Source organism: Mastomys coucha, unplaced genomic scaffold (genome assembly GCF_008632895.1).
Source record: "Mastomys coucha isolate ucsf_1 unplaced genomic scaffold, UCSF_Mcou_1 pScaffold7, whole genome shotgun sequence".
In the NCBI taxonomy this organism is placed as follows: Eukaryota; Metazoa; Chordata; class Mammalia; order Rodentia; family Muridae; genus Mastomys; species Mastomys coucha.
The window spans coordinates 78,084,751-78,111,484 of NW_022196913.1; the positions used below are offsets into that span (position 1 = coordinate 78,084,751).

General features: G+C 40.5%; 1 protein-coding gene across 35 annotated transcripts in view; it reads left to right on the forward strand.

Annotated features, from left to right (window-relative positions):
- Nucleotides 1-3,759: 3,759 nt before the first annotated feature.
- The window catches only part of Rims2 (regulating synaptic membrane exocytosis 2), a 516,004-nt gene continuing 493,029 nt past the window's right edge, over nt 3,760-26,734 (forward strand). For 20 of the 35 annotated variants that reach the window (XM_031358699.1, XM_031358674.1, XM_031358685.1 and 17 more), the window contains exon 1: nt 4,228-4,513. In XM_031358699.1, coding sequence (XP_031214559.1) covers nt 4,338-4,513 — 176 coding nt within the window. In that variant the 5' untranslated portion in view covers nt 4,228-4,337. Of the gene's footprint in view, nt 4,514-26,734 lie in introns of all 35 variants that reach the window. The other 15 variants (XM_031358666.1, XM_031358693.1, XM_031358671.1 and 12 more) reach the window with 5 other exon arrangements.

Sequence of the window (26,734 nt, forward strand, 5' to 3'; positions counted from 1 at the left end):
TCACTCTGTAGACCAGGCTGGCTTTGAACTCAGAAATCCGCCTGCCTCTGCCTCCCAAGTGCTGGGACTAAAGGGGTGCGCCACCATGGCCCGGCTAAGGCTGTACATCTTAAACACCCCCAAACAGCACTACAAACTGGGAATCAAGCATTCAAATGCCTGAGCTGATGACTCTTCAAATCCTACTTCAGGTACCAATTTCTGTTTTAGTTTGTGTCTGTGTTACTGTGATTAAAGTCTGACAAAAGCAGCTTCCAGAAGGGTTATAGTCCATCATCAAAGAAGCCACAGGAAGAACTCATAGCAGGAACCAGGGGGCAGAACTAAAGCAGATATTATGGAGGAATGCTGTTTACTAGCTTGCTCTGCTTGCTCCCTTATAAAACCCAGAATTTCCTGCCAGGGGTGGTATTTCCCATAATGTACTTGTCCTTCTGTATCAATAATAAATCAAGAAAACACACCCTTACTTCTTACAGTCTGCTTTGATGGAAACAATTCCTTAGTTGAGATTCTCTCTTCCCAGGAGACCTGGGTTTGTGTCAAATTGACAAAAACTAACAAGAACAAGTGTCCTACTACCAAGCCACATAAACAATCCAGGGTGGTTCTCATGCAGAGCTGCAAGACAGAATGAGCTATACCTCTTGGGACAAGCTGTAGAATAACAACCATCTATCTACAGTAGAGCAGAAATGATTCTGAGCCTTGTTATTCAGGTATCCAGATTTCATGGCAGAACACTAAGGCCTCAGTACCTTATAACAATGTGATTATTTTATAGTTTTATACTTCAGGTATTTTTCCTAATACTTACCTACTAGATTATAAATAGTTCTTGTCATTATGCAAAATGAAAATTCACAGACTCACAGGGATTATAAAACTATAGGAACCCAAAATCAGTAATAAAAGACAGTTACTTCTAAAATTAAGCAAGAACATTGCATTTTGAATCTAGTACAAATGTGTTTACCTATTGAGAGATATGTCCAAGCAAAATAGAATTCCATACATGACAAAGTAAGATACAATTAACATTTCAGGTAAACACAAATTGGAACAAAACAGACATCTCTAAGATCCATATTTTGGGAAAACCAAGCCTTGTGACAATATTTCATTTCATTATGAGCATAGCAACCTTATCTTAAATTGAGTGACTACCTTTAAAGTAGATCACCTAGGCTACAGTCTATTTTAAAGCTTTATATGATATAGATGCATATATATAGTCTCTGTATGATATAAAAAGTGACAAACGGTGTAAAGGTACATGACTAATGACAGCTGATTTTATGTACTTCCACTTCTAAAAATTTGCTTTAATAAGAAAAGTTCACTTGTAGCAAAAGACTAAAAACAAAACACAGCAGCAAAAACAAAACGCCCAAACAACAGAGAATCTCAGCCCACTCACGCTCTTACAAGGTATCAGTTGTGGCTCAGATTCAGGTTCATGCCTACTATGTTTCAAGTACTGGCACTGTCTTGTCCGGGGAGATGAAGGGGTGTGGATAGGGAAACAGACCTCAGAACACTCTATGACTGGCAGAAAATACTGCAGGTCCCAGAAGGTGACCATCTGCTGCAAATGTACCCACATTTCCCCAATCTGAGGAACTGCTTTCAAGTTCACATTTTATGTATTTGAAATAACTAAGCAATTTTAACCTCAGAATCTTCAGACTCAGCAGTGTTTGCATATTCTGGTTTCTGATCCTGTTGGGATGATGTTGGCAGGGGTTTGAAGGATGGTATTTTTAAAAATGGAAACAGAAATAAGGTGGGACAACACTATTTATGGTTCTATCGTCTCATTTAAAGGAAAACTTACCGTGTTTTGGTGGTATGTTTACCAACTATTTGGAAACTGCCATGCATGACAAGAAAAGAGTGTGTGTATAATAAAACTTAACGTTTGAATTTTAGGTAACGGATTCAATTTTCTTTAGAAGTGTTTTCTTCTTAGAATATATACCCCTCAACCTTTGCTAGACATTAGTGGTCTTGGGTACTTTCCAAAATGTATTCACGACTAAGGTCTTAGTTCTAGAAGTTGATTGATTTGCTCTAGGGTTAGGTTCAAGTATTTTAAAAAGTGACTCATGTAATTTTCATGTCTTAAATTTGAAAACCATGCATGATAGCCTTAAATTATACTAAGTTTCTAGAGTCTGGCTCCAGCTCTGTTTACCATTTATAAATCTTCTGATCTTGGGTCTTCAGTTTCCTACTGATGAGGCTGGATTAGAGATTTATAAAAATTCTTCAATTGTAAAACACTTAAATTAATTGGGCTAATCTGATCTCATCTGGTTTGCATAAAGCAGTGAAAGCTAATTTGGATTATGAATCCAGTTGAAAACAGGTGAATGGTAGTAGCAATGAACAGTAATACTAATATGAAAAAAACATAAGCAAACGTTTCCATTTTTTTCTTTCCAGTTACAAAGCCTGGGAGAAAACCAATATAGACATTTCAGCTTAGAAATCACAAGAGACATGTAGTGCCGCTTTGTCTGTTCCCAGTTCTCTCAAATTGAGACTAGTCAGATGGTACCTGGAGAACAAAGGAGGGAGAGAGCTTACTACACATAAATATAATACAAACCCCGAAGGCTTTACTCACCAGCCTATAATCTGGCCTAGTACTAAGCAGTGCGAGTGTGGAAGGCGTGGTAGGGGTGTGTACATACACACGCACGAACACTCTAACCTTGCTAACTAAGCACCTGTGTAGTGCCAGGAAGAGGAAGAGGGGGTGATCTAGATTGCCTCAGCTGGCTCGCCCCGCCCCAGGGAGAGCAGTCTGGGCTGCGATGGGCTTCTCGGCAAGCTGCGCCAGTGGTAGCCACCTCCCTCCTACTGGAGTCGGCTTTCTTCCGTTCTTTGACTGAGCCTGTCTCCAGGCTTCTAAAATCAGGCTACCGCTCCAATCGTGTCTCTCCTCTAGACTAGAGAGACCCTCAGAAAAGGGCCAAACAGCCCAATTCCTCCGGGGACGAGATCTGACCCTTTCCCTCCTGACTTCTTCCACTTGCCTCCACACCCAGAGCCTCGGGCAAACCGCCCCCAGCATCCTCTCTTCAGAACCTCTCGGTGCAGTCCGTACCGACATCCCAGTTTTCCAGAACTTCCGCACTCCCGCCCAGGTCCCAGCCCGAGACTCTACCCGCGTGCGCTCCCCACTCCCTCAGGCTTTTCCCCGCTCCGAGTCAGTCCCGGGCCGCAGACCCTGGAGAAACACCCACCTGCTCCGGGTCTTCCCTTGTCCAGGACCCCGCCCGGGACAGCTCGGGAGCGCCCGGTCCCACCGGCTGCGGCTGGGAGTCTTCCCTCAGCGCCAGCCCCCACCTGAGAACCTCCCGCACCCACCGCCCACAGCCCCGCACCCCGGGGCGCCCGCTCCCCGCCCCGCCCCAGCCGTCAGCAGGGTCCGGGGCGAGCGTCCGCCGAGTCCCGGCCTGGGCGGTCGGCAGGCGACGCGGGCCCCACGGGAAGAGCCCCCGAGGCGGGCGGAGGCGGCGAGGGCGGCTGCACCGAGCGGCTGCAGCGGCGCAGTGAGCGGGCCCGACGCGCCGACTCCGCGGACACTGGCAGCGGCGGCGGCGGCGGCGGGACCCCGGGCGGGCGGGCGCGTGATGAGTCGCGGCGGGCGGCCGGCCCCGCGGCGCGTGCGAGCTCGCTTGGGTCCGGGCGTCGGCAGAAGTGGGCCGCGGGCCGTCTTGGGCCGGGGTGGGGGCGGGGGTCCCCTGCCGCAGCCCGCGCCTCGTGCTTCCCGGAGGGGTCCTCCCTCGCGGCGCCCCGCGGCCCGGTGACGCGCCAGCCGGCCGGCCGACCGGCTCGCCGCCTCCCGGCGCTCGGGGCGAGTTCCCGGGACTCCCCAGGGGGTCCGGGCTCGCGGGCGGCGCTTCCCGCTCCGCCGCGCCGCGGCCGGACACTCGCGCCCCGGCCCGCGCGCCGCCTCCCTCCGGTCACCCCACCCTCAGCCGTCCCCGCCACCTTACTCCACCGCCCTCCCCCGCCGCTCCCCACACTCCGCGTCGGGGCCTCCAGCGCCTCGCTCCCGCGAACCGCTCACTTGCCAGCCCTTCGCCCCCGGGAAGAAGAAACATTTCCCCGAGCGCACTCCTCGAGCCCTCCCCGCTCGGCCCTCCCCTCCCCTCCCCCTGCCCGCTCTCCTGGGGGAGGGGGGCTGTCGCCACGGATTGAAGGCCATTGATTTGTATGTATTTGTCCCAGCCCCGGAGGCTGCCCCAGCCGCCCGCGCCCGAGCCGCCGCTGCCAGTGGAGTTGCCTCCCTGCTTCCCTAGGGTGGTTCGGCTCCACCAAACATGTCGGCTCCGCTCGGGCCCCGGGGCCGCCCGGCTCCCACCCCGGCGGCCTCTCAGCCTCCTCCGCAGCCCGAGATGCCGGACCTCAGCCATCTCACGGAAGAGGAGAGGAAAATCATCCAGGCTGTCATGGATCGTCAGAAGAAAGAAGAGGAGAAGGAGCAGTCCGTGCTCAAGTAAGGACCGGGCTCCATCTTCCCGCCTCCCTCCCTCCCTCCCTCCCTGCCCTCCGCCCCTCTCGGCCGCTTTTTTTTCCCCCCGCGACCGGCTGCGCGCCCGGGATCGCCGCCTTTCCTCCCCGCCCGTGGCGCCGGGGCCACGAGGGCTGCGGCCCGCGGCCGCCTGGGTCGCTTTCTAGTTGTCAGCCGCGGGGGTGTGTGTCGCGGAGGGAGGGCGCCGAGGCCGGCCGAGGTGACGGGGACGAGCTCGGGGAGGCGGCAGTTTCCCCCGCGCCCTCCGGCTTTCCCCGCGGGCCACTTCGGCTCCTGGGATGAGGCTGAACCCCGGCTCCTCGCGTCCCATTTCCTTTCCCGCCGCCCCCGCGCGGAGGCAGTGACTGGGGCAAGGAATCCAATATGGCCGTGCACAGGTGCTCCCGGGCCGGACCCGGGTGAAGGCGCCCAGGCCCGGGGTGCCGGTGCCACCGGGGTCGCTCGTCCCGCGCCTGCGAGGACCGGCTCTGTCCCCAGTCCCCGGGGAAGCTGCGCTGCCCACGGTCGCAGCGGGCAGGAAGGCTGCGGGGCGGGCGAGGGGGGCCTAAGCGCGGTCTCGTCTCGGGTGGGTGTGCGGCCGCCGCCATCTTCCAGCCCCTCCCCCTCGGCGGGTGCTAACACCCTGCACCTCGGCTGTTCTTCCTGTTTGCAACTAGTAAATCTGTAGGATCCCGAGGAGATTCCAGTTCCGACCATCGTGGCAGTTTGGGTGGCTTCCTGCTTTGTGAAGTTCTACTATGTTTGCTCACCGTCCAGCCAGCGGGATTTTGGCGAGGGTGGGAGGCGTGAAAGTAGCACCCAGGCATCGGCTTAGAGGCGGTGTAACTTCAGCACCAGGGAACTGTCCAGAATGAGTTTTCTTTTACTTTGGGATTCCTTGTCAGTGTAGCACAGTAACTGAGATTGTTTCTAGAGGTCTGCTTTTGCATGCTTTATGATTTCTGATATCTCAGTTGCTTCTGGAAAGTCATTGTCTAGATCTGTAACCATTTAATGTCTATCCAAATCATTTTTTTTACGTTTACTTGAAATCAGTTACTCAATATAAAAATTAACCTGTATGTGCCCTAAAGAGGGGGCAGTTCTTCTGCATGTCACCTAATACACTTTCCATAATCTCTATAGAAACTCACAACTAAAAACGTTGACTTCTTCCTTGAAAAGAAATAACATACTGACCTTCACCACTTATTTTGAAAACAGGTTGTTGAATTCAGTATTTTTTCACAAATGAAAACACACTTTGCCTAGATGTACATGTTTTCACATTTTACTGAAATAAATTTTACATAACCTATGGTAACAAACTTATAACAAATAAATATAAATCCTTAAAAGATACAGTTTCTCAAAATAATAAAGGAACAAGAAAGCGAATGTATTCCTGACATATTAACTGAAATTAAGAATTGCTTAAATACTAATTTTTAGGTTTGAATATTTGCTAGACAATTTGGCTTATTCATGGACATAGGATTGCAACAAAAAGTTAAGAAATTTAATCAGCTTAAATTATGGAAAAATAAAGATAGTTTTAAAAAAAGCTTTGAGCATACTCTACTTAGCTCAGCTTTAATCTATATACCAATATGTGCTAAGATTTTGATCATTACAATTTATATTCAGATATATAAATTTATACTCCTTAATATAGTTGCTTGAAATCAGTGTTGCCAAAATGATGCTCAAATAAAATATGGCTTTATTTCTTTGACCCACATATTTAAATAGAAATGGGTTTTTATTTATAGTAAACTAAATCATAGTGTTTATTGGCTAGTTAATTTTATGTAGTTTTTATTCACAGTTTCAATATATGGACATTTAAATGAATGTTTGAGTGCTGGACTACAAACTGCTCAAAATGAAGAGTGTATTATATTGAATAGATGTTTTAAAAGGGTTTTCCAGGTCAAGTATATATGTGTACATCTCTAAGTAAACATCCCTATTTTGCAAATGCATATATGTTTGTACATTTATTTCACATTATTTAGGCAGACACAGTCTCTAAACATAGCTATATAATATGTCAAGTCACATCAATGAGAAATATAGTCTCACATTTAAGTACTTATTCACATAGTTTTAAATGTTCTTTAAAATGCTTTTGAAATGAGAGTGGTCAAGGAAACTGAGAATAAACTTTATAATAGTATCACAGGAACAAGAGGTAAATCAGTTTGAGAACGTTTGGCTATTTATTAAATAATATGTTCCCAGTTGTGGGTGTTAAATAACAAATGTGCTGTATAGAAAAAATGATACTGATAGTTGTGACTACTCTTTCTCTTAAAAATTTAGGCCCATGTATCGGCTCCTGACTAAAGTGTCTGTCGTTTAACTGAATGCTAGCATCTTTCCTGAGAGAAGGTCATAGGCACAGAGCAGTAAATTAAAATTCAAATTTGTATGTGCTACTCTTTAACTATCAGAATAGAAATAAGTTTGATGTGTGAAGAAATTGAAGACTGGATAAAAATATTTTGTGTGATCTGTGAATTTCATTATTCATACTAAATATTATGCAAAGTAAGATGTGTATAACCAAGGGCATCACAAGATGATATACTGAAATACAAGAAGAACATATTAAACTTATAGTACTATCTTTGCTTGAAAGAAAAAAAACAAGACAGCCCCATTAATACTTAGTATGGTTAGCTAATACTAACATGTATATAATTTATGAATAAATGCATAAATTAAAAGTTCATGCCTGAGATATTTTCAATAAGAAAGGTGAGCCACCAAAACAGGTTGAGGCCACCACACTGAATTCTCTTTTAAGAGACTGAGTAGTAATTAGAAATGATTTGTTCTTCATTATCAGAGATTTCTTTAAGGCCTAGCTATGTGTGTGTGTGTGTGTGTGTGTGTGTGTGTGTGTGTACCGAGGAAGTCTTCTGTCTATCAAACAGTACTATCTTACATGTGAATGAGATACTGTATTTTTCAAAGCATTTTATATCCTATTAATCCCCTTGTTAATTACTAAAACAAAACCAAACGAAAACAAAAGTTCCCTTACATGAATTCCTGCAGCAGTTTCAGTCCTGAGCCTTGAGGAGTCACTGGTTATCTTGCTCCATGGCATCCTTAACACATAATAGTGCTTAGGAAGTAAAGCTGAGCTGAATTACCATGCAAATGAGGTAGTTCACTCATTCTGTGGAAAAAAGAGGAATCATTGTTTTGAAGGAAAAACTATTTAGCGAATGTTGTATTTCCATTGTCTTCTGTTTTTATTTTGGTCAGACTAAAAAGTAGAAAGATATTCAGGAAACATGTATTGTGATTTTATTATGTATGCAACATAGTCTTTTATGCAAAGTATTTTGAACACTTCTTCCTTCCCTTTCTCCCTACTTTTTTTTTTTTAAATCTTTCTCCCTCTTTTCCTCCCTTTCTTTCATTTGATAGTGTCTTTCTGTGTAGCCCGGGTTGACCTTAAATGATCCTTCTGCCTCTGCCTTTCCTATCCCAAGTGCTAGGATTACCAGTCACTGCGCTACCACACCTATATTTATGTTTTTCAGATGTGTATTGTCTTTGTTCTCAACTTGGGTTTTCTGTTAGTGTTGATAGGACAACGTGCTCCTCAAATAGAAAGAATAAAGCACATTCATGACAGATTAAGTTAACAAGTACATATTGTATGTACATATGAGTAGTTATAAATGTTTGTTTACTTAGTTTAATTCATTTATTTGTGTTTGAGACAGGGTATTTTTGTAGCCCTGACTTGCTTGGAATTTGCTACATAGAACAGACTGGCCTAAAACTCAGAGATCCACCTGTCCCTGCCACCCAAGTGCTAGTATTAAAGGCATGTGCTATCATTTCTGGCTAAAATTTTATTTTATTTTAGGACAGGGTCTTTCTATATAGCTCTGGCTGTCCTGGAACTCACTATGTATGTAGACCAGGCTGGCCTCGAACTCACACAGATCTGACTGACTCTACCTAAGTGCTGGTGTCATAGATGTGTGTGCCACCATAACCAGCTTACGTTTTTTTTTTTTTAGATTTATTTATTATATGTAAGTACACTGTAGCTGTCTTTAGACACTCCAGAAGAGGGCGTCAGATCTCATTACAAATGGTTGTGAGCCACCATATGGTTGCTGAAATTTGAACTCAAGACCCTAAGAAGAGTTGTCAGTGCTCTTACCTGCTGAGCCATCTTACCAGCCCTTAAATTTTTTTAATAATGCAATTTTATAAGTGGTTTCAAAAGTTAATTTACAATTTTTAATTTAATAGATAATATATATATACTTTTGCTACAAAATATCTTATTTACCAATTTACCTATGTGCAGTTGTTGTTACTAGAATATTCTATGCACAATATAATTGAGGCACAAGTATATATACTCATGTAACTAGGTATATTTATATATTAGTGCACATGCATGTATGTATGTTTGTATGCAAACATAAAAGTGCAAGTATGTCCTGAATTTTGGGAAATGAATTCCACATTGGGTTAAGTGCCAGTACCTGTATGTTTTGAAATTTCTTTAACTAATGGCATACGTTTAGGTACTTTGGTTGTTTTTGTTTTCCACTGGAGACAGTACTATTTTTAATGTGGAGACTGTATCTCTGGGCTAAGTTTTTAGAAATAAATTTTTCTTTTAAAGAGTCAGCAAACTTCAATAAATAGTACCAAGTTTATTTTTGTAGAGGAAGTATGTGTACTGAGGAGACTTTCCTACTTCCTCGCCAAGTCAGTGTGTGGTAAGCTTGGGCAGGATTTCAGTAGTAAATATGCCATTGTGGATTTGACTTGAAGTTTTCTTATTATCAATGATAGTGAGAGTGAGTGTTCTCCGTTTGTTTAGGATCATTTATATTTCCTTTACTGTTAGCAACTTTGCTAATATTTATGTCTGCCTGTCTGCCCATTTGTCTATGTGTGTCTCACTCTACCATAGCCCACCAGATAAATGAATCTTAAAGATGTTTAAATAAAGATGACAATTTCATTATGTAAATATCCATTGCTCTTGCCAAAGATGAAAACCTTCAGTTTTTAAGCATTCAAATGTATTTTAAAAATTGCTTGGCATTTTATAAAAAAGTATCTAGTAAAATTTTAATATATATTCTATATATCAAAATAGAAGAACAATTAATAATATTTTCCACTTGACAGTACATTTTAATAAAGGGACAGTTACACTGTGTTACACTGTGTAACAAAGAGATACTGGAGGCTAATGTGATGGACCAACTTAGTTGTTACTTGACACTGACTGATTAAGAAGTGCCTTAATTTAACTTAACTCGTGCTTAAATGATTAAGCACTCTAACTTTTCTCATCTATACTAGAAGAACCAGGATTGATAATTATAGACTGAGTTTCCCAGAGTATGTAGGCCTGCAGTAAGTAATCATTTTTGTTAGCTGATTTTAGACCACACCCTTTAAGGCTTAAAATGTTTTAATAACATTTCTAGGTGAACTTTTTCTATTTTCTAAAAATTGAGAGATTTGTTTTTTGTCTAGTAGAAAGTTAAACTGTTTGGAGGAACTGTTAAATAAGCAAAGGATTGTGGTTAAAGCACAGGATTGTAGAGAGAGAACACAAGAACTTGCAACCAGTTTCCTTACCAATATTCATTTTTAAGAAGTCTGAGGACTAAGGGATAATAGTGAAAAGAACACGGATACCAAATACTGCTGCCAACTGGATGTAAGTGACTATTTTGTGGAGGCTACTTTGTGATTATCCTTTGTGATTAATTTCCATTATGGTATTGAACCAAGGCTGCACTGATCTGTCTTATTCCTGTTATAAAGAAGAGTTATAAACTAGACGAAGCTAATTCTGAAGCCTGGTTATTAGAACTTAGAATGTTCATCTTCAGATTGTCACTCGGAAAGCTCAGTCTTTGTGTCACTGCATTTTTCTTACCCTTCTGATCTTACCTTCAAACATGTATGTTTAGAGAGCCCTTCTCTCACCATGGCTTTTAACCAGGTTTCCTTTTGAACTCTTATTATAGTATTTTCTATGTTTCCCTCCTGTCTGTATACTTTGCTAGACTAAAACTTTCCTAGAGGAAACATTTTCATTTAGAGAATAATTAAAAGAGAGATTGCTTTGTAATAGTGAACTTATTCCTGAAATAAAATGTAATTTAAAAATTTATACCCAATTTACTTGGAAGTTGACATATGTAATGCAGCTTGTATACTTATTTATTTGTACAATTGCAGTTGTTTTAAACCTAAACTTGGCTATTCTCACTGGAAAATAGAAGATTGTGATTATATATTATTTTAAAATGTAATCAACTAGGGAATTAAGGACTATTTTGATTTCAAATTTACTTTTTGGTCATTCATAAGTGTGTGTGTAGCATAGCTGATAGGCATGCTGTATACTAGGCAAATACTCTATAAACGAGGTATAGTTGTATCCCCAGGCCTTTAAAAATATTAAATAATTAATTACTTTATTTTCTGTGAATGAATATATGACTCCTGGTACACATGTGTCACAGTACATATGTAGAGGCTAGAGAACTACTTTTGAGAGTTATTTTCTGCTACCTTATGAGTTTTGGGAAACAAGTTTAGGTCATCAGATCTTCTTTGTACAAGTGTTCTATTTGCTAGAAGTTTCTATTAGAGCTTGAAGCAAAATGATCATGAACATGTGTTCTTGTTATATGTTGGAGCATCTTTTGGGTATATGCCCAGGAGTGGTATAGCTGGGTCCTCAGGTAGTACTATGTCCAATTTCCTGAGGAACCACCAGACTGATTTTCAGAGTGCTTGTACCAGCTTGTAATCCCACCAACAATGGAGGAGTGTTCCTCTTTCTCCACATCCTTGCCTGCTGAGTTTTTCATCCTAGCTGTTCTGACTGGTGTGTTTTGATTTGCATTTCCCTGATGACTAAGGATTTTGAACATTTCTTTTGGTGCTTCTCAGCCATTCAATATTCCTCAGTTGAGAATTCTTTGTTTAGCTTTGTACCCCATTTTAATAGGGTTATTTGATTCTCTGGAGTCTAATTTCTTGATTCTTTGTATATATGAGATATTAGCCCTCTATCAGATGTAGGATTGGTAAAGATCTTTTCCCAATTTGTTGGTTGCTGTTTTGTCCTATTGACAGTGTCCTCTGCCTTACAGAAGCTTTGTAATTTTATGAGGTCCCATTTGTCGATTTCTTGATCTTAGAGCATAAGCTATTGGTCTTCTGTTCAGGAACTTTTCCCCTGTGCCCATGTGTTCGAGGCTTTCCCCCACTTTCTCCTCTATTATTTCAGTGAATCTGGTTTTATGTGGAGATTTTTGATCTACTTGGACTTGAGCTTTATACAAGGAGATAAGAATGGATTGATTTGCATTCTTCTGCTGACCTCCAGTTGAACTAGCACAAAAGATGCTCCAATGTATAACAAGGACACATGCTCCACTATGTTCATAGCAGCCTTTTTTATAATAGCCAGATGCTGAAAAGAACCCAGATTTCCTTCAACAGAGGAGTGGATACAGACAATGTGGTACATTTACGCAATGGAGTACTACTCAGCTATTAAGAACAATGAATTCATGAAGTTCTTAGACAAATGGATGGATCTAGAAAACATCATTCTGAGTGAAGTAGCCCAATCACAAAATAACATACATGGTATGCACTCATTGATAAGTGGATATTAGCCCAAAAGCTCAGAATACCCAAAATACAATTCACAGACCACATGAAGCTCAAAAATAAGGAAGACCAAAGTGTGGATTTTTTGAAGGGGGAATAAAATACTCATGGGAGCAAATATGGAGTCACAGTGTGGAGCAGAGACTGAAGGAAAGACCATACAGAGACTGTCCCACCTGGGGATCCATCCCATATACAGTCACCAAACACAGACACTATTGTAGATGCCAAGAAGTGCATGCTGACAGGAGCCTGTTATAGTTGTTTCCTGAGAGGCTTTTCCAGAGCCTGACAAATACAGAGGTGGATGCTTGAAGCCAACCATTGGACTGAGCACAGGGTCCCCAATGGAGAAGTTAGAGAAAGGACTGAATGAGCAGAAGGGGCTTGCAACCCCATAGGAAGAACAATAATATCAACCAACCAGACTCCTTAGAGCTCCCAGGGACTAAACCTCCAACCAAAGAGTACACATGGAGGGACTCATGGCTCCAGCTGCATATGTAGCAGAGGATGGGCTTGTCGGGCTCAGTGGGAGAGGAGGCCCTTAGTCCTGTGAAGGCTTGATGCCCCAGTGTAGGGGAATTTGAGGATGGGGAGGTGGGAGTGGGTGGGTAGGTGGGGAACACCCTCATAGAAACGGGGAGGGGGGATGATATAGGGGGTTTTTGGGGTTGCGAAACCAGGAAAGGGGATAACATTTGAAATGTAAATAAAGAAAATATCCAATAAAAAATAAAAAAAGAAAAAAAGAAAGAAAAGATCATGAGTTCAAGGCCAGTCTCAATATATAACTCAAGCTGGCCTTGAACTCATGATCTTTTTGCTTCAACCTCAAGGGTGCTGGGAGTGCTGGTATAACAGGTGTTTACCATCATACTTGACTCACACAAAATGCATTAAGTAATTAAGTAATTAAGTTCATGCCTTTCACAGGCAAAGAGTCTAAGTCTAACAATATCACATGAAGACAAAATAATATTAAATGTCATGAAAAATAGAATAAAGGTGTTTTCAGTACATAATAGCCATAGCAAAAACCATTTAGACTACTCTTATAAGTAGTTTGCTATTTCTTCAGTGTTATTTCAAAGTACCACTCTTTCCTCTTAAAATACCTTGAAGTTTCATTCTTAGACTCTAGTTGCTCCTAGACTAGCTGCTCTCTGGTGACTAATGAAGCGATTTCTGAGTGTCTAGATACTTTTAGCCACTACCAGCCAACCCTTAGGGAATTCACTGTGAGGAAAATGATGAACTGCAGCGGAACTATTGCATAGTCAGTGTTCAGAAACTGTTGTGCACTGTGCCTCATGAATATATGCAGGTGAAGAAGCTGAACCAGTCTTAGGCAGATGACTTCTCTTGTGTCCCAAAGGATGAGTAGATGTTATCCCAGCAAGTGGAGATATTCTAAGCAAAATCCCCAGTCTCAAGTCTCCCTAACCCAAAGACTTCTTGAGTTGTAAAAGATGGGTGGCATATAGGGCACAGTTAAGAAGTGGTTCAGTAGAGCACGTGCTTTAAATGGAGATGAGTTATTAGAGGACATTGGAGAGATGCCAAGGGCCAGATCTTAAAAAACCTGGTATTGGTACTCTTTGGATTTGAGTGCCATCATAAATGGTAGCAGGAATAGATTTTAACCAGTGGCGTAGTATAAAGAGACTTTTGTTGGTAAACACTCTTATAGTGATGATTACTGAAAGAGCGTAGAATTAGGGCACTAGTTAGCAGTCTCTAACTCAGGTGATAAATGATGAAAGCATAAAATTACAAACATAAAGTTACAAGGTAAAGCCCTGAAAAAGTTAGAAAACAAAATTTCTAGGATTTGATAACTGTATTTAGAGTCAGATAAGCCTAAGAGGCAGGCACCTTCCTTTCTTAACTGACTGCTGTGTAAACCTGCCTATTTCACCGATAGCCAGCTCTCTAAACTTAACTAGTCTGAGGACTAGTGGTCTCCTGAGGGAGGAGAAGTGGTGGGGTAGTTTCTTTTATTGTTATAGTTTTTTCTAAGGTTTATCAAATGAATATGAGTTAGAGAAGTAACTCTGTAACTTGTAATGTCTTGTGGAGTGGAAAATAGAGATGTAGCAGAAATGATCCAAAGTGAGAAAGAAGAAAAGAGATAAGGGGGAAAACTAGAGAGAGAGGTCAGTCAGGGCTCTGTGAATTCATTTGTAATCAGAAAGAACCCTGTGATCTATTGGCTTGAAAACTTCTCCGCTGGAGATACTTGTGCTGTGTAATCTCTCTTTCCCTCTCTGTTTTTCTTTTCCCCTCCCCTCCCCTCTCCTTCTCTCCCCTCCCCTCCCCTCCCCTCTTCTTCTTCTTTGGGACAGGATTTCTCTGTAGCCCTGGCTGTCCTGGAGCTTACTGTGTAGACCAGGCTGGCCCTTGAACTCAGAGGTTCATCTGCCTCTGCCTCTCTGGTACTGAGATAAAGGTTGTGCACTACCAAGTGTGGCTGCTATGTGATCTTTCAAAACTCCTGGTTTTCCTTTTATATCAAAAATTTCTTCTTCCCATTGCTAAGGTAGTCTGAGGAGTTTCTCACCCTCTGCCTTTGTTTCCACTCTTGGGCATTTTAAACTATGACACACAGCCTTTGTTTTACATGTTAGGCTTAACTAGAATCAATTCCTGTATTTGTTCATCAGTTCTGGCAGAATTTTGAAAATATGGATGATTTTAGGAAAAAACAGAGGAAATTATCTATGGAGGTGAAATGTTGAAGTCAATAAAGATTGTTTCTCTTCTTACTAGATTACTGAATTCCTGAGAACTACAGAATGTGTGTTATGAAAGGAAGAAGGAGCTTATCAGATTTTATGGTTGGACATTTCAGAGATAGGATCAGAAGTTGTCAAAAGTGTACTGGAGAGATGCTCAGCTGTTAGAAGCACTTGCTGTTCCTGCAGAGGACTCAGGTTTCATCCTCAGCACCTACACAGTACCTGCCTGTTACTTTAGTTACAGGGGACATGACACCCTCTTCTGGTCTGTACCAGTTCTGGGTGCTTATGTGGTGAACTTAAATGCATGCAAACAGACACTTATACACATACATTTTTTAAAAAATTATTTTTTAAAAAGGTGAGACAGTTTAATCCCAGGTGTGATATGATAGTTCCCTTAATTTATCTGTAGTACTGTTACCTAAAAAAAAAAAACAAACCAAAGTTACATATTATAATAGACAAATTGACTAAAAGTTATCAACTTTTATATAGTTTATATTTACTAATTTTTTATATGTATGGTATATAAATATCAAAAGCATTATTTACAGTTTCTATGCAACATAGTACTGCCTAAAAGTATTTAAAAGGTACTTAGAGCTAATAACTTTGACATGATTTACATATCATGAAGATTTAATTTTTCTATGTAATACAATATGGTAGGTTCTTAAACAAAGCTGGATACGTACTCCCTTTAGGCATGAGAAGCCGTTATCATTTTTCCCCTTCTAGCTAAGCTTCTATTTTCCTGGAAGGGAACTAGCTTGGTAGTTTCATGCATTCTGTAAGGCTTTGGACTTGTAAGCCTGGGAAGAACAATCCAGTTAGATAGCAGAATACTCAGAGTGGTATTTGACAGATGGAGATGATGCTCTCATCCATCTTGTTTTGTGGGCATATGAGAAGTCTATTATAATTTTTCTAATAGTTTGTTTCCCAGACATAGAGGAAAGCCTGCCTGTTTTTTTTTTTTTTTTTTTTTTTTTTTTTTTTTTTTTTTTTTTTTTTTATTGTTTGTTTTGTTTTATTTGGTTTGGTTTTTCGAGACAGGGTTTCTCTATGTGGCCCTGGCTGTCTGGAACTCACTGTGGACCAGGTTGGCCTTGAACTCAGAAATCTGCTTGCCTCTGCCTCTCAAGTTCCGGGATTAAAGGTGTGTGCCACCACTGCCTCGCAAACCTGCCCGTTTTATCAAATTTAATTTCTGTTACCCAAAAGCTGTATTTAGCCTGAAGGAATTGATTAATGCCTTTTCTGTGAAAGCTGAGTTTTGTTATGGAATTGGTGAGGTGTTCATGTTCACCAAAGGTCTGTGTTTTTGTTCAGAAAGTTGCTAGCATGGCCCCTCTCTCTGCCTGCCTTTGTGAGTCCCCTGGCCTCTGGATAGGCTCATTTATACTAAGTTGTGACGGATGTTCCCATCAGCTCTCAATGAGGAAGAAACAAGCTTTAAGCTTTGGGTGTTACGCTGTTGCAGTTTGGGGGTTGGGACTACTATTTTGAGTAATATCACCTTTGTTTTGTTGCCATGTCTGTTTTATTTTTTCTATATTTCTCTAATGGAAATTTTCCTAAAAAAATTTGTTTTGTTTTGTTTTTGTTTTTTGAAGCAAGGTTTCACTGTGTAACCCTGGCTGGCCTGGAATTAATTTTGAAGACCAGTCTGGCTTTGAACTCATAGAGATCCAGCAGCCTCTGCAGTTTCCAAGTGCTGGGATTAAAGGGTGTACTACCTTACCCAAGTAACTTTTTGCTTTTAACTTTGAAGCTGTGCATTTCATAACTGTGCAGTAGTTATGCAGAAGCACTTCCATGTTCTAACACACACATATGTATATATTTGTTTGCTTATTTCTTTATTTACTTATTTATTTATTGAAGGGTCTCATGTATCCTGTCTAGCCTCGAAGTTACTGTGTACCTGAGGGTAACCTTGAACCTCTGACCCTTCTGCCTCTACTTCCTGACTTCTTGCACCTGGTGTATATAGTGTTGGGGATCAAACTCAGAGCTTTTCACATGTTAGTCCGAAACTTTTAACAAATGAGCTTCATCGATGGTCTCATGATACCAAGTTTGTTTTTTTCTGTAGGCTTCACTGAGTGTCTGGTATAAACTGAGTCTTAACACTGGCATAGAACTATTGAACAGAATTTATAAGGAAGGGCCTGTTCCACATCTCTGGTAACAACTGAGCTATATGCTGCCTTTGTTTGGTTTGGTATAATCATAATAATTTGGGTGGCTTGTAACCAACAGAAATATATGAAAAATAGTTATATTTCAGTTTATTTTTTTGCAGATTTCTGCACTGTAGAAGATTCAAAATCAAGGCATGATATATTCATTGTTTGGCCCCAGTCTTACTTTCTGGCTGTGTGTGTGAGGCATTCCTGATATGATCTCACTTGGCACCAATCTTGTGAAGGTTTTGTCCATGTACTCCACCTTCTATTGTCAGTGTGAAATACTGGCAGATCAGAATGACAGGAGAGAACGAGGTCATATGATTTGTTGATAATCTTTTCCAGTACCACAGGTTTTCATGGAAGCTTTGCCTTTGTCCTCAGTTCACAGGTGGCCTGTTCACATCCCACAGCCACCTTTTGTTCTGGAGCTTGCTTTCCAGTATGGCTGGTACAGGTTTACGTCCACCCTTCTGGGTTTCCTTAATCCCTGCCCTCATCTCTGTAACATACCTCCATATGCAATTTTTAGTTCCTTGGTATCCCATCATTACTTACTAACAAAGTAATAATTGATTATAATATTAGATATGAAAGATCTATAATCTTCTCAATCCTGCATCACCCCCCCCCCCAGGGTTTTTCTGTGTAGCCTTGGCTGTTCTGGAACTCACTCTGGAGACCAGGCTGGCCTTAAACTCACAGAGATCCATCTGCCTCTATTTTCTGAGTGCTAGGATTAAAGGCTTGGGCTGCCACTGCCTAACTAATTATTATATTCTTAATTCTGTTATGAATTAACTAAATAGATGTACTCTTTAACTGATGAACTGTTCTGTGTGCAGCTCTATTGCTATGATGAGAACCTTTTGATAAAATTATAGTCTCTCTTTCAAGTTACATAGCACTTTGTATATATTTTATGTTTCTGATATCTGATAGTAGTTACTATTCTTTGTTTTTCTTAGAGCATCCAGCTGATTTTAATTTGTGGACCAAATTTTAATCTTTTTAATGAAATGATTAACTGATTTCTATGGTAAGAGAAGTACCAGAGACTCAGCTTAAACATTTTAAACTAAGTTCTCATCATAGCAATAGAGCTGCACACAGAGTAGTTCATCAGTTAAGGAGTACAGCTGTTCACTTAATTACTGTATTATTTTTGTTCTTTTGGAATTATTAGCAAAGAATGTGTTTAAATGAAAAAAAAAAAGTAGTTATGTGAGTTTAGCTTCATGGCTGTATTAATGGACAGTCATGGATGTTAGAAGTAGCTGTGAAATAAAGTAGAACAAATAACCCCTAAATATTAACATACATTCATATTATCGTTTATTGTATTATATGTTAGCATAGACAATGTTTCAGAATCCAGTTAGGATGTAGAAGCTATTATAGTACTTTGAGCAGAAAAACATTACTATAGATTTTTAGCTTAAGGCAGAGTACCCATGAATTGAAAAAAAAAATGGACGAAGCTCCTTCCTGTGTATCCGAGGCTGAGATTCAGCCCACTGTGGAGGTGTGGCTGTGGCCCACTTTGCTGTCTGGTGCTTGCCACACTAGGGCAAACAAAGTCGTTTGTTTTTATGAAAGGAAGTCATTTGTGGGGGCTGTTGGACTTGGTGGATAGGCTGCCTGTGTGCTCAAGGAACCCTTTGGGAAGCTTATTGGAATGTCAGTCAGATTTATTAAGGACTTGCCGGTGGGAGTGTCTTCAGAATTTGCTGGAAGGATGGCCTGTGGGGTGCTGGTGAAGCCTACAAGTAGTTCTAATACTACTGGGTATTCATTAGCTCCAGGTAGCCATGTAAACAAAAGCAACAAAGCACTGAGACATTTCTTCCTTTAATGGCATCATGGCTCCCTCTACTGTCAAAGCTTAGCATTGCACCACAGGGAAAGAAATTCAAAGCAGTGCCAAGAAGGGTTGATTTGGAGCAGAGAGGCAGTGAATTTTTAGTAGGCTGACTGTCATAGACTATGCTGTCCTCAAATACCTATATGTAAAACAGCATTGATTTACTTTTCATTCTATATGATTCTTTCTTTGAGCTACGGGATGTATGTGTCTATTCTACACCATTATCATCCCCAGGATAGACTATTATATATGTACATACTCTCTGTAATGATGTGCAGAGCAAAAGACAACTATGTTGAATTGAATTGTCTTCTAAAGTTTCCTTTTAGAAGTACATGCGTAACTTCTACTTACGTTTTGTACAGAGCATGCTTTATGATCATGCCTAGATTAGGGTAGAAGGAATGTATCTCATCATGTGGAAGGAGAACAAGAAATAAATCCAGGGTCGATATTGTAAAGTTTGGCAATATTTAGGACAGTTATTTATAATATATCCTTAAAAATCTTGTCTGGTTTTGAGGTTTTTATAATCTTAACAAAAGTTGGTACTGATATAAAAATGGTATGCTTAGCTTCTGGATTAGTAAACTTTTATTGCAGTAAGTATAGCCATTTGCATAAAACAGTAAGGGTCAGAACAAACTTAAGGAGCAGAAAAAGTATTTTGAAGGTTACATACAAATTAAACTTAGTTTGAAAATTTCTATTAGCTTTAGCTTACACAAGATATAGGAGATGTGAGATCTTTTAATCTCTGTGTGTATATATAATATGTGTGCATATTTCTGTGTGTGCATGGGTATGCCATGTGTTCATGAGGCGGTCAGAGGACAGCATCCTGTATTCATCTGCTCCTTCCACCTTGAAACAGATTCTTACTTTTCAGAAAGCTTTGTAAGACAGACTAGCTGTTTCTTTCTTTTTAAAGTAATTTTTAAAGATTTATTTATTTATTTTATGTATGAGTACACCATTGCTCTCTTCAGGCACACCTGAAGATGGCATCGGATCCCATTACAGATGGTTGTGAGCCACCATGTGGTTGCTGGGAATTGAACTCAGGACCTCTGGAAGAGCAGTCGGTATTCTTAACCTCTGAGCGGTTTCTCCAGCCCCTATACTTAAATTTTCTATTTTGACACTCTCAATTATTTGTCACTTTATGTGGGATTTTGTTTGTTTGTTTGTTTGTTTTTTTCGAGACAGGGTTTCTCTGTGTAGCCCTGGCTGTCTTGGAACTCACTCTGTAGACCAGGCTGGCCTTGAACTCAGAAATCCACCTGCCTTTGCCTCCCAAGTGCTGGGATTAAAGGCATGCTCCACCACTGCCCAGATAGACTAGCTGTTTCTTAAGCATCTGGAAATTCTCCTGTTCCTATCTTCGATCCTGACGCAGGAGCACTGGAATACACTTGCTGTGGGCTACTATGTCTGGCTTTATGTGGATTCTGGGAGACCTGGATTTATGTCCTCATGTTTGCATAATAAGCACTTTACTCACTGAGCTCTTGAGCTATCTTCCCAGCCCTGGAAATTGAAATCTCTTGATACTGAAGAAGGTGTTTTCATTTTTGGCCAGTCTTGGGTAGAAGATAGAAAAATAAAAATTAGATGCTTTGACTAGAGTTTCAGCTCCATCATTACATAAAATTTTGTCTTGAAAAAATTAAATAAGCTCTCTAAAATCTACAAAATGATAAAAAAACAAAAGCTGTGATCTCTAAACTGAAATCCTGATGCCAAGGTACTCTAGGCTTCACATAATTTGGACATTAGAAATGCAGAGGTGCACAGACCATAAACATGTGACTGTCAGCAGACAGGACAGCAACCTCCAATCAAACACAGGGGTTTTTCTCCAGTGAAATGGATGAATATTTAAATGTGAATCAGGGATTTTTCTTGAAAGTGAGTTTTGCTTTGTTTTTCAGAGAATTTGTATTTTGGAATTGTAGTAAGGAAATTACAGGATTAAAGTGGCACTATATGGATGAAAGTGCCCATAAACTATGAGTTCATTATAGCCATGATGACTATTGATGATATCATCATTTCTAATTACTTTCAGATAATATTTAAAGGGAAGAAGTGAAATTTTTGTTTTGCTGTTGTATGCACATTATAAGACAAACATTGTAGTCTTTAATGATATCAGATTATATTTGCAGTATATGATTATAATAATCCTTTTTCTTAAAATACCTGCTACCTGCATGCATCATTTAACTGAAATCCCTAGTTCAGAACTATGAAACACTCAAAATAATAAGTAATTGTACCTTAGGAATGAGTGCATAACTAGTACTATTCTAAATGCATAAGAAATTATTTATCACATATTATGGACAATATTATAATTTTCCATATTACTGGGACAATAAGGCTTAATTCTCTCCTAGTCCTCTGTATGCAAAGGCTAAAAAAGTATGCAGGTCTTAGCATACAAGTAAAATCTTTTTTCCTTACACTAACTTTCCCAAACTTTTTTCATGTGATTATGGTAATATTAGAATAATATGGATTTGTAGTTTTATTCAGTAATATGGACTAGGCAAAAATCACATTTTCGTATTATAGCTATAGCAAAAATGTGCAGAGTATTATGGAAGGTAGTAAATATTAAATTATAAACTTTTTGTTTCAAGACGGAATTTCTCTGGGTAGCCATGGCTATACTGGAGTTCACTCTGTAGACCACACTGGCCTTGATATCAGAGATCTGCCTGCCTCTGCCTCCCAAATGCTGGGATTGAAGGCATGTGTCACCTCTGCCTTACAACATTTTTTTAATAAAATATTTACAATATCTAAATAAGATGCTAAGTTGAGTGCTAAGAGTATATCTTTAATCTTCTTTAAAACAGATGCATATATTTCCAAGAATTTTTTATGATGGTCTCTTCAGGTTCTTCTTGTTGGCTACCACTGATAAGGAAGTCTATACAAGCATTTTGTAAAACCTTTAGGAAAGCCCTTATTCTTTTTGGAAAAGATTGATTGAAATTCTTTTTGTCATATTAGGATTGTGATTATTTATCTTCAAATTTTACTTCAAAGGTAGTAGTATTCTTTGACTTATGGCTTTATTTTTTATTTATTCTTTAGGTATATCTTAATACCAGGTGCTGCTGCTGCTGCTGTTGAAGATAATGATCACTTATATATTAGAAAATAAGCAGATAAAAAGTTAAAATACTTTATAGGCATATATAAAATAGCTCACTGTGACCAAAGCAGCAGTTAGCTTCTGTGAGATGATGCAGGTGGATGTCTGGGGAGAGGTTTCCATGGTGCCAAGTTACCAAGCAGTGCATATTCTCAACTTAAAAAAACAAGAGAACAAAAACCACTTGCCTTGTACATGGTTAAGTAGCTTTTCAGAATATATACAGTGTTGAAAGCAAAAGTTTTGGGGTTAGATATTTATTTATATTTTTAAACAAATGGATATTGGATACCTGCTCTAAACTAGCCACTGAACTAATTTGAGAAACTGGAATTAATATAGTGTCCATGTTCTAATGGAAAAGAGTAATATAAATTATTAAAACAGGTGTGGTGGCTCACACCTGCAATCCTAGCACTTGAGGCAGAGGCAGAGGCAGAGGCAGAGGCAGAGGCAGAGGCAGAGGCAGAGGCAGAGGCAGAGGCAGAGGCAGAGGCAGAGGCAGAGGCAGAGGCAGAGGCAGAGGCAGAGGCAGAGGCAGAGGCAGAGGCAGAGGCAGAGGCAGAGGCAGAGGCAGAGGCAGAGGCAGGAGGATCGCTGGCTTAAGGGTAGCTTGGACTGAATGGTGAAACTGCCTCAAAACAGTAAATTATGTAATAGCTGCTTTAAAATAGTCATTTTGAACCGACACAGGGAGAAGGGTGAGTCTACGAACATTGAATATTCAAAGAAGGCTTTATAACCAAAGATAACATTCAGGCTTGCCTTATAAGAAAATATTCAGTATGTGTAGATAGGGGCATTTTAAGTATGTTCAAAAGATGGACTATGAAAAAAATATATTGTCTTTTGGGGCCAGTATTCTGTAAGACTAGAAAGAGGAGATGCAAAGAAGGGATGGAGTGGTAGGAGAGGGGGCTGATGTGTGGGCTCAATTGTAACTGTTCTCACATGCAAGTCTGGAAGTCAACTGTTCAGCGTAGTGTAGAATATAGTAATTTTGAAAATGTTGAATCACTTTCATGCTGATGGATAGGTATTATTGAGAGGATAAACTAATGCTGCTGCTCAGTATAGTCTGTAGAGGTGGGCTGTGGGATTTGTAACCTGCTTGGTGTGGATTAACCTCCCTGGAAGGCATATAGTATCTGGAGTTCAGAGTGCCCTGCTGTTGGGAACAGACTAGGCTGCAGACTTGGGCTGGCTTGTTAACTTGTGTCTCAGGGGAGTACGCTCTGAAGCACAGAGTCTCTAGCACTATGCAAATATTAGCATTTATATGACCACTGTAAGTGAGCTTGCCCAGTGCCTTACAGGGCCAGGGGATTGCAGGGGATTGCTGGGTACCAGAAAGCTCATTACTTATCATTTTAATGAGGAAGAAATCAGTAAAAATTGGCACAGTTTTAAAGATCAAGAAAAGACACTATAAAAGAGGTTAATTCAATGCTTTCTAAAATGGTTTATGAATTATTAGAGTGATTATATAAATAATTTGGACTGTAACTCTTGCTATGTGGTAAATGTTTATTTGGGGAAAGATTTATTTTAACTTGTACATTGGGCCTACATGTTGATTTTATATTACTGTATTAGCCGTTAAATATTTAGCTGTGCTTCTATATTCTGTTTAGCAGTTTGGATTAATGGCACTAGTTTGTTTGATCTGCAGGAAGGGACTTTGAAATAAGGGCCTGTTTTAGTGTGCCAACAAATCCTATTGAGTTAGCATTGTAGACTCTTTGTATGAGAGTTCTCACTGGTGATTTCTCGTGCTGCAGTCACTGTTTTGTATTCTGGTTGTCTAGCCATAGAATATCTTAAGAATGGAATTTAAGCTGGGCCTGGTGGTACAGGATGGAAGTCTGTGCTACTTTGGAAACTGAGGCTGGAGAATTACAGATTCAAGGCCAGCCTGGGCTGCATAGTGAGGTCAGGGACAATTTAGGCACTTAGACTTTGTCTCAAAATAAAAAGTGAAAGAGGGCTGGGGATATAACAAGTGACTAGTGTGTGTGACTAGTGTGTGTTTAATCTCTAGCCATCACCTTCACACCATTTATTTCCTGGAGTAATGATCTTGTAGGGTTTCTACTGGTTTGAATAAAACTCAATTGCCTTAATTTTGCAGTTTTATAGTTTCCCTCCATCCTACCCGTCTAGCTTCATCTTTCCTTTAGATATAATAAAACTTCAGTTTTTAGAGGGTTGGAAGAGAAGGGGGGTACTCTTCTTAGGGTGATTTATATGGAATAAACAATTTAGTGAATTTATATATCATATTTATTAGGTATCTGGAGATATTTGAGATCGAGAAAAACCAGCTGCTTTCATTTGAAAAGTTAAATTAAAATTTCCTCAGATACTGTTAAGAACATAAAACTCTTGTTACTCAATTTTTTTTCAACTTCAATAGGAAATCTTATGGAATTGTTTTGGAACACATGCTTCCAATCTGCCACCAGATTTTGCAGCAGGAATTTATATAATCATGCCATAGCTCAAACTGTCTCACAATTCACCATATGTCTCAATATTTCCAATGTTTTCAAACACTCTCTTCTCTTCCCACCCTTTCTAGTTTACATTTCTCAGCTTTGCCCCAGCTCTACCCTGCAATTTCCATCCTCTTTTCTGATTCACTGGTAATTCTGTGTAGCCGCCTAGTGTAAAGTCAGTTCTACGCTGGCTCTTTTTCTGGACTCTTGTACACTACTAAGCAGCGTTCTTCCTTCACTGAGGACCTCTTGCTTGCAGGTCTAACTTGTGCACTCTAATCTCAGTGCATGTCGTTTCCCACCACGAAGCTATATTCTCAGCCTTACTGCTTGTCTTCTACCTCTGCTTATGTCTTTCTTTTTCTTTTGAAAATAACTATGAATATTTTTTTTCAAAAAAAAAAAGTGCCAAATGGTGATTATGAGGAGGTGGTGCAATGCTGGAAGGGGACGTGTCACAGTTGTACAGTGCTAAGGTCAGAGGTTGTGTGCAAATCTCATCAGTCTTTTCTTCCCTCTTCTGTACTAAGGATTGAACTAGTTTCTCAGGCATTCTAGGCAAGGTTTTACCACTGAACTACAGTCCCAGCCTTTTTAAAGAGCACTTATTGCTATTTCCCCCTAATCCTACACCTCCTCCTTAGGAGCCAAGTCACCATAATGTGTGGGGCAGAATAAAGACTTTGCCTTTTGTCAGCTGTGGGCCACTCTTGTCTGCTAGTTCTGTGGAGCAGCTCTCTTAACTCTGTTTCACATCACTAGGTAGGTGGAGGCAGGGTATCAGAAGTTTCAAGTAACCCTTAGCTCTCTAGTCAGCATGAGGCTGCGTGTCCTATACACCCTTGTCTCAGACAAAGAAACAATAACAGTAACAAAATAGAATGCCTGTGTCGAAAGGTTGTGCCAAAGTACAAATGCAATGTATTGGTGCACAAAAGACATGCATCATATGTTAATGGGGGGGGGGCAGGAAATTAGTCACTGTCTATTTTAGGGTTACTGGGTCACCATTCTAGTGTTCTCTCTTTCATGAAGATAGAGTTTGTTTATATGAAGGTCTTGAGGGCTATAAAATGAGACTAGAATGAGAGGAAGCAAGGGTCTAGGCGTGATTTATCTTCTTTAAAGGATTTGACGTTCACTAAAGGAATTGTCCCTGGCTGCTGTCTTGGAACTTGCTTCATAGACCAGACTGGCCCTGAGCTCAGAGAGATCTGTTTCCTCCTCCCAAGTGCTGGGATTAAAGACATGCACCACCATCGACCCATGGAATTTTTACCTTTTTTAGGCTGTTCTGGGAATCCAGTCCTAGGCCTTGTGCATGCCAGATCTCAGCATCACCGAGGTCCACACTTGGCCCACTCAAGTGTTTCTAAGACTGTTGATAACAACAACTTCACCTCTTGACACCATAAAATATGGTCTTTTTTATTAAAAAATTTTAAAAGAATGCTGAAATTGGTAAGCAGAATGTCTTCTGTGCTATGACAGTTGGATTTTTAGTCTTGTCATTACTTAAGACAAGACTACTTAAAAATTGTTGAAACTCTGTAGTTTATCTAAGTCCCGGTCTGTACTTACACAGTTTGACAAGGTACACACATCAAGGTTGTTCTTTAATTTGATCTAAATAGTAGTATAAGAGTTATATGAATCCTCTTCTGAGCATTCTAAATATTGAACTCACCATTTTTTAGGTACTTTTATCCAGAACTTTGATTATATTATGCAGAAATAGTAAATTCAAAGACTGTTCACTTCTTGTTTTTTAATAGATACTTTATTTACATTTCAAATGTTTCCTCCTGGTTTCCCCTCTGAAACCCCCCATCCCATGCCCCCTTCCCCTTCTCACCAACCCACCCACTCTCGCTTCCCTGTCCTGGCATTCCCCTACACTGAGGCAACGAGCCTTCTCAGGACCAAGGGCCTCTCCTCCCATTGATGTCCAACAAAACCATCCTCTACTACATATGCAGCTGGAGCCATGGGTCCCTCCATGTGTACTCTTTGGTTGGTGGTTTAATTCCTGGGA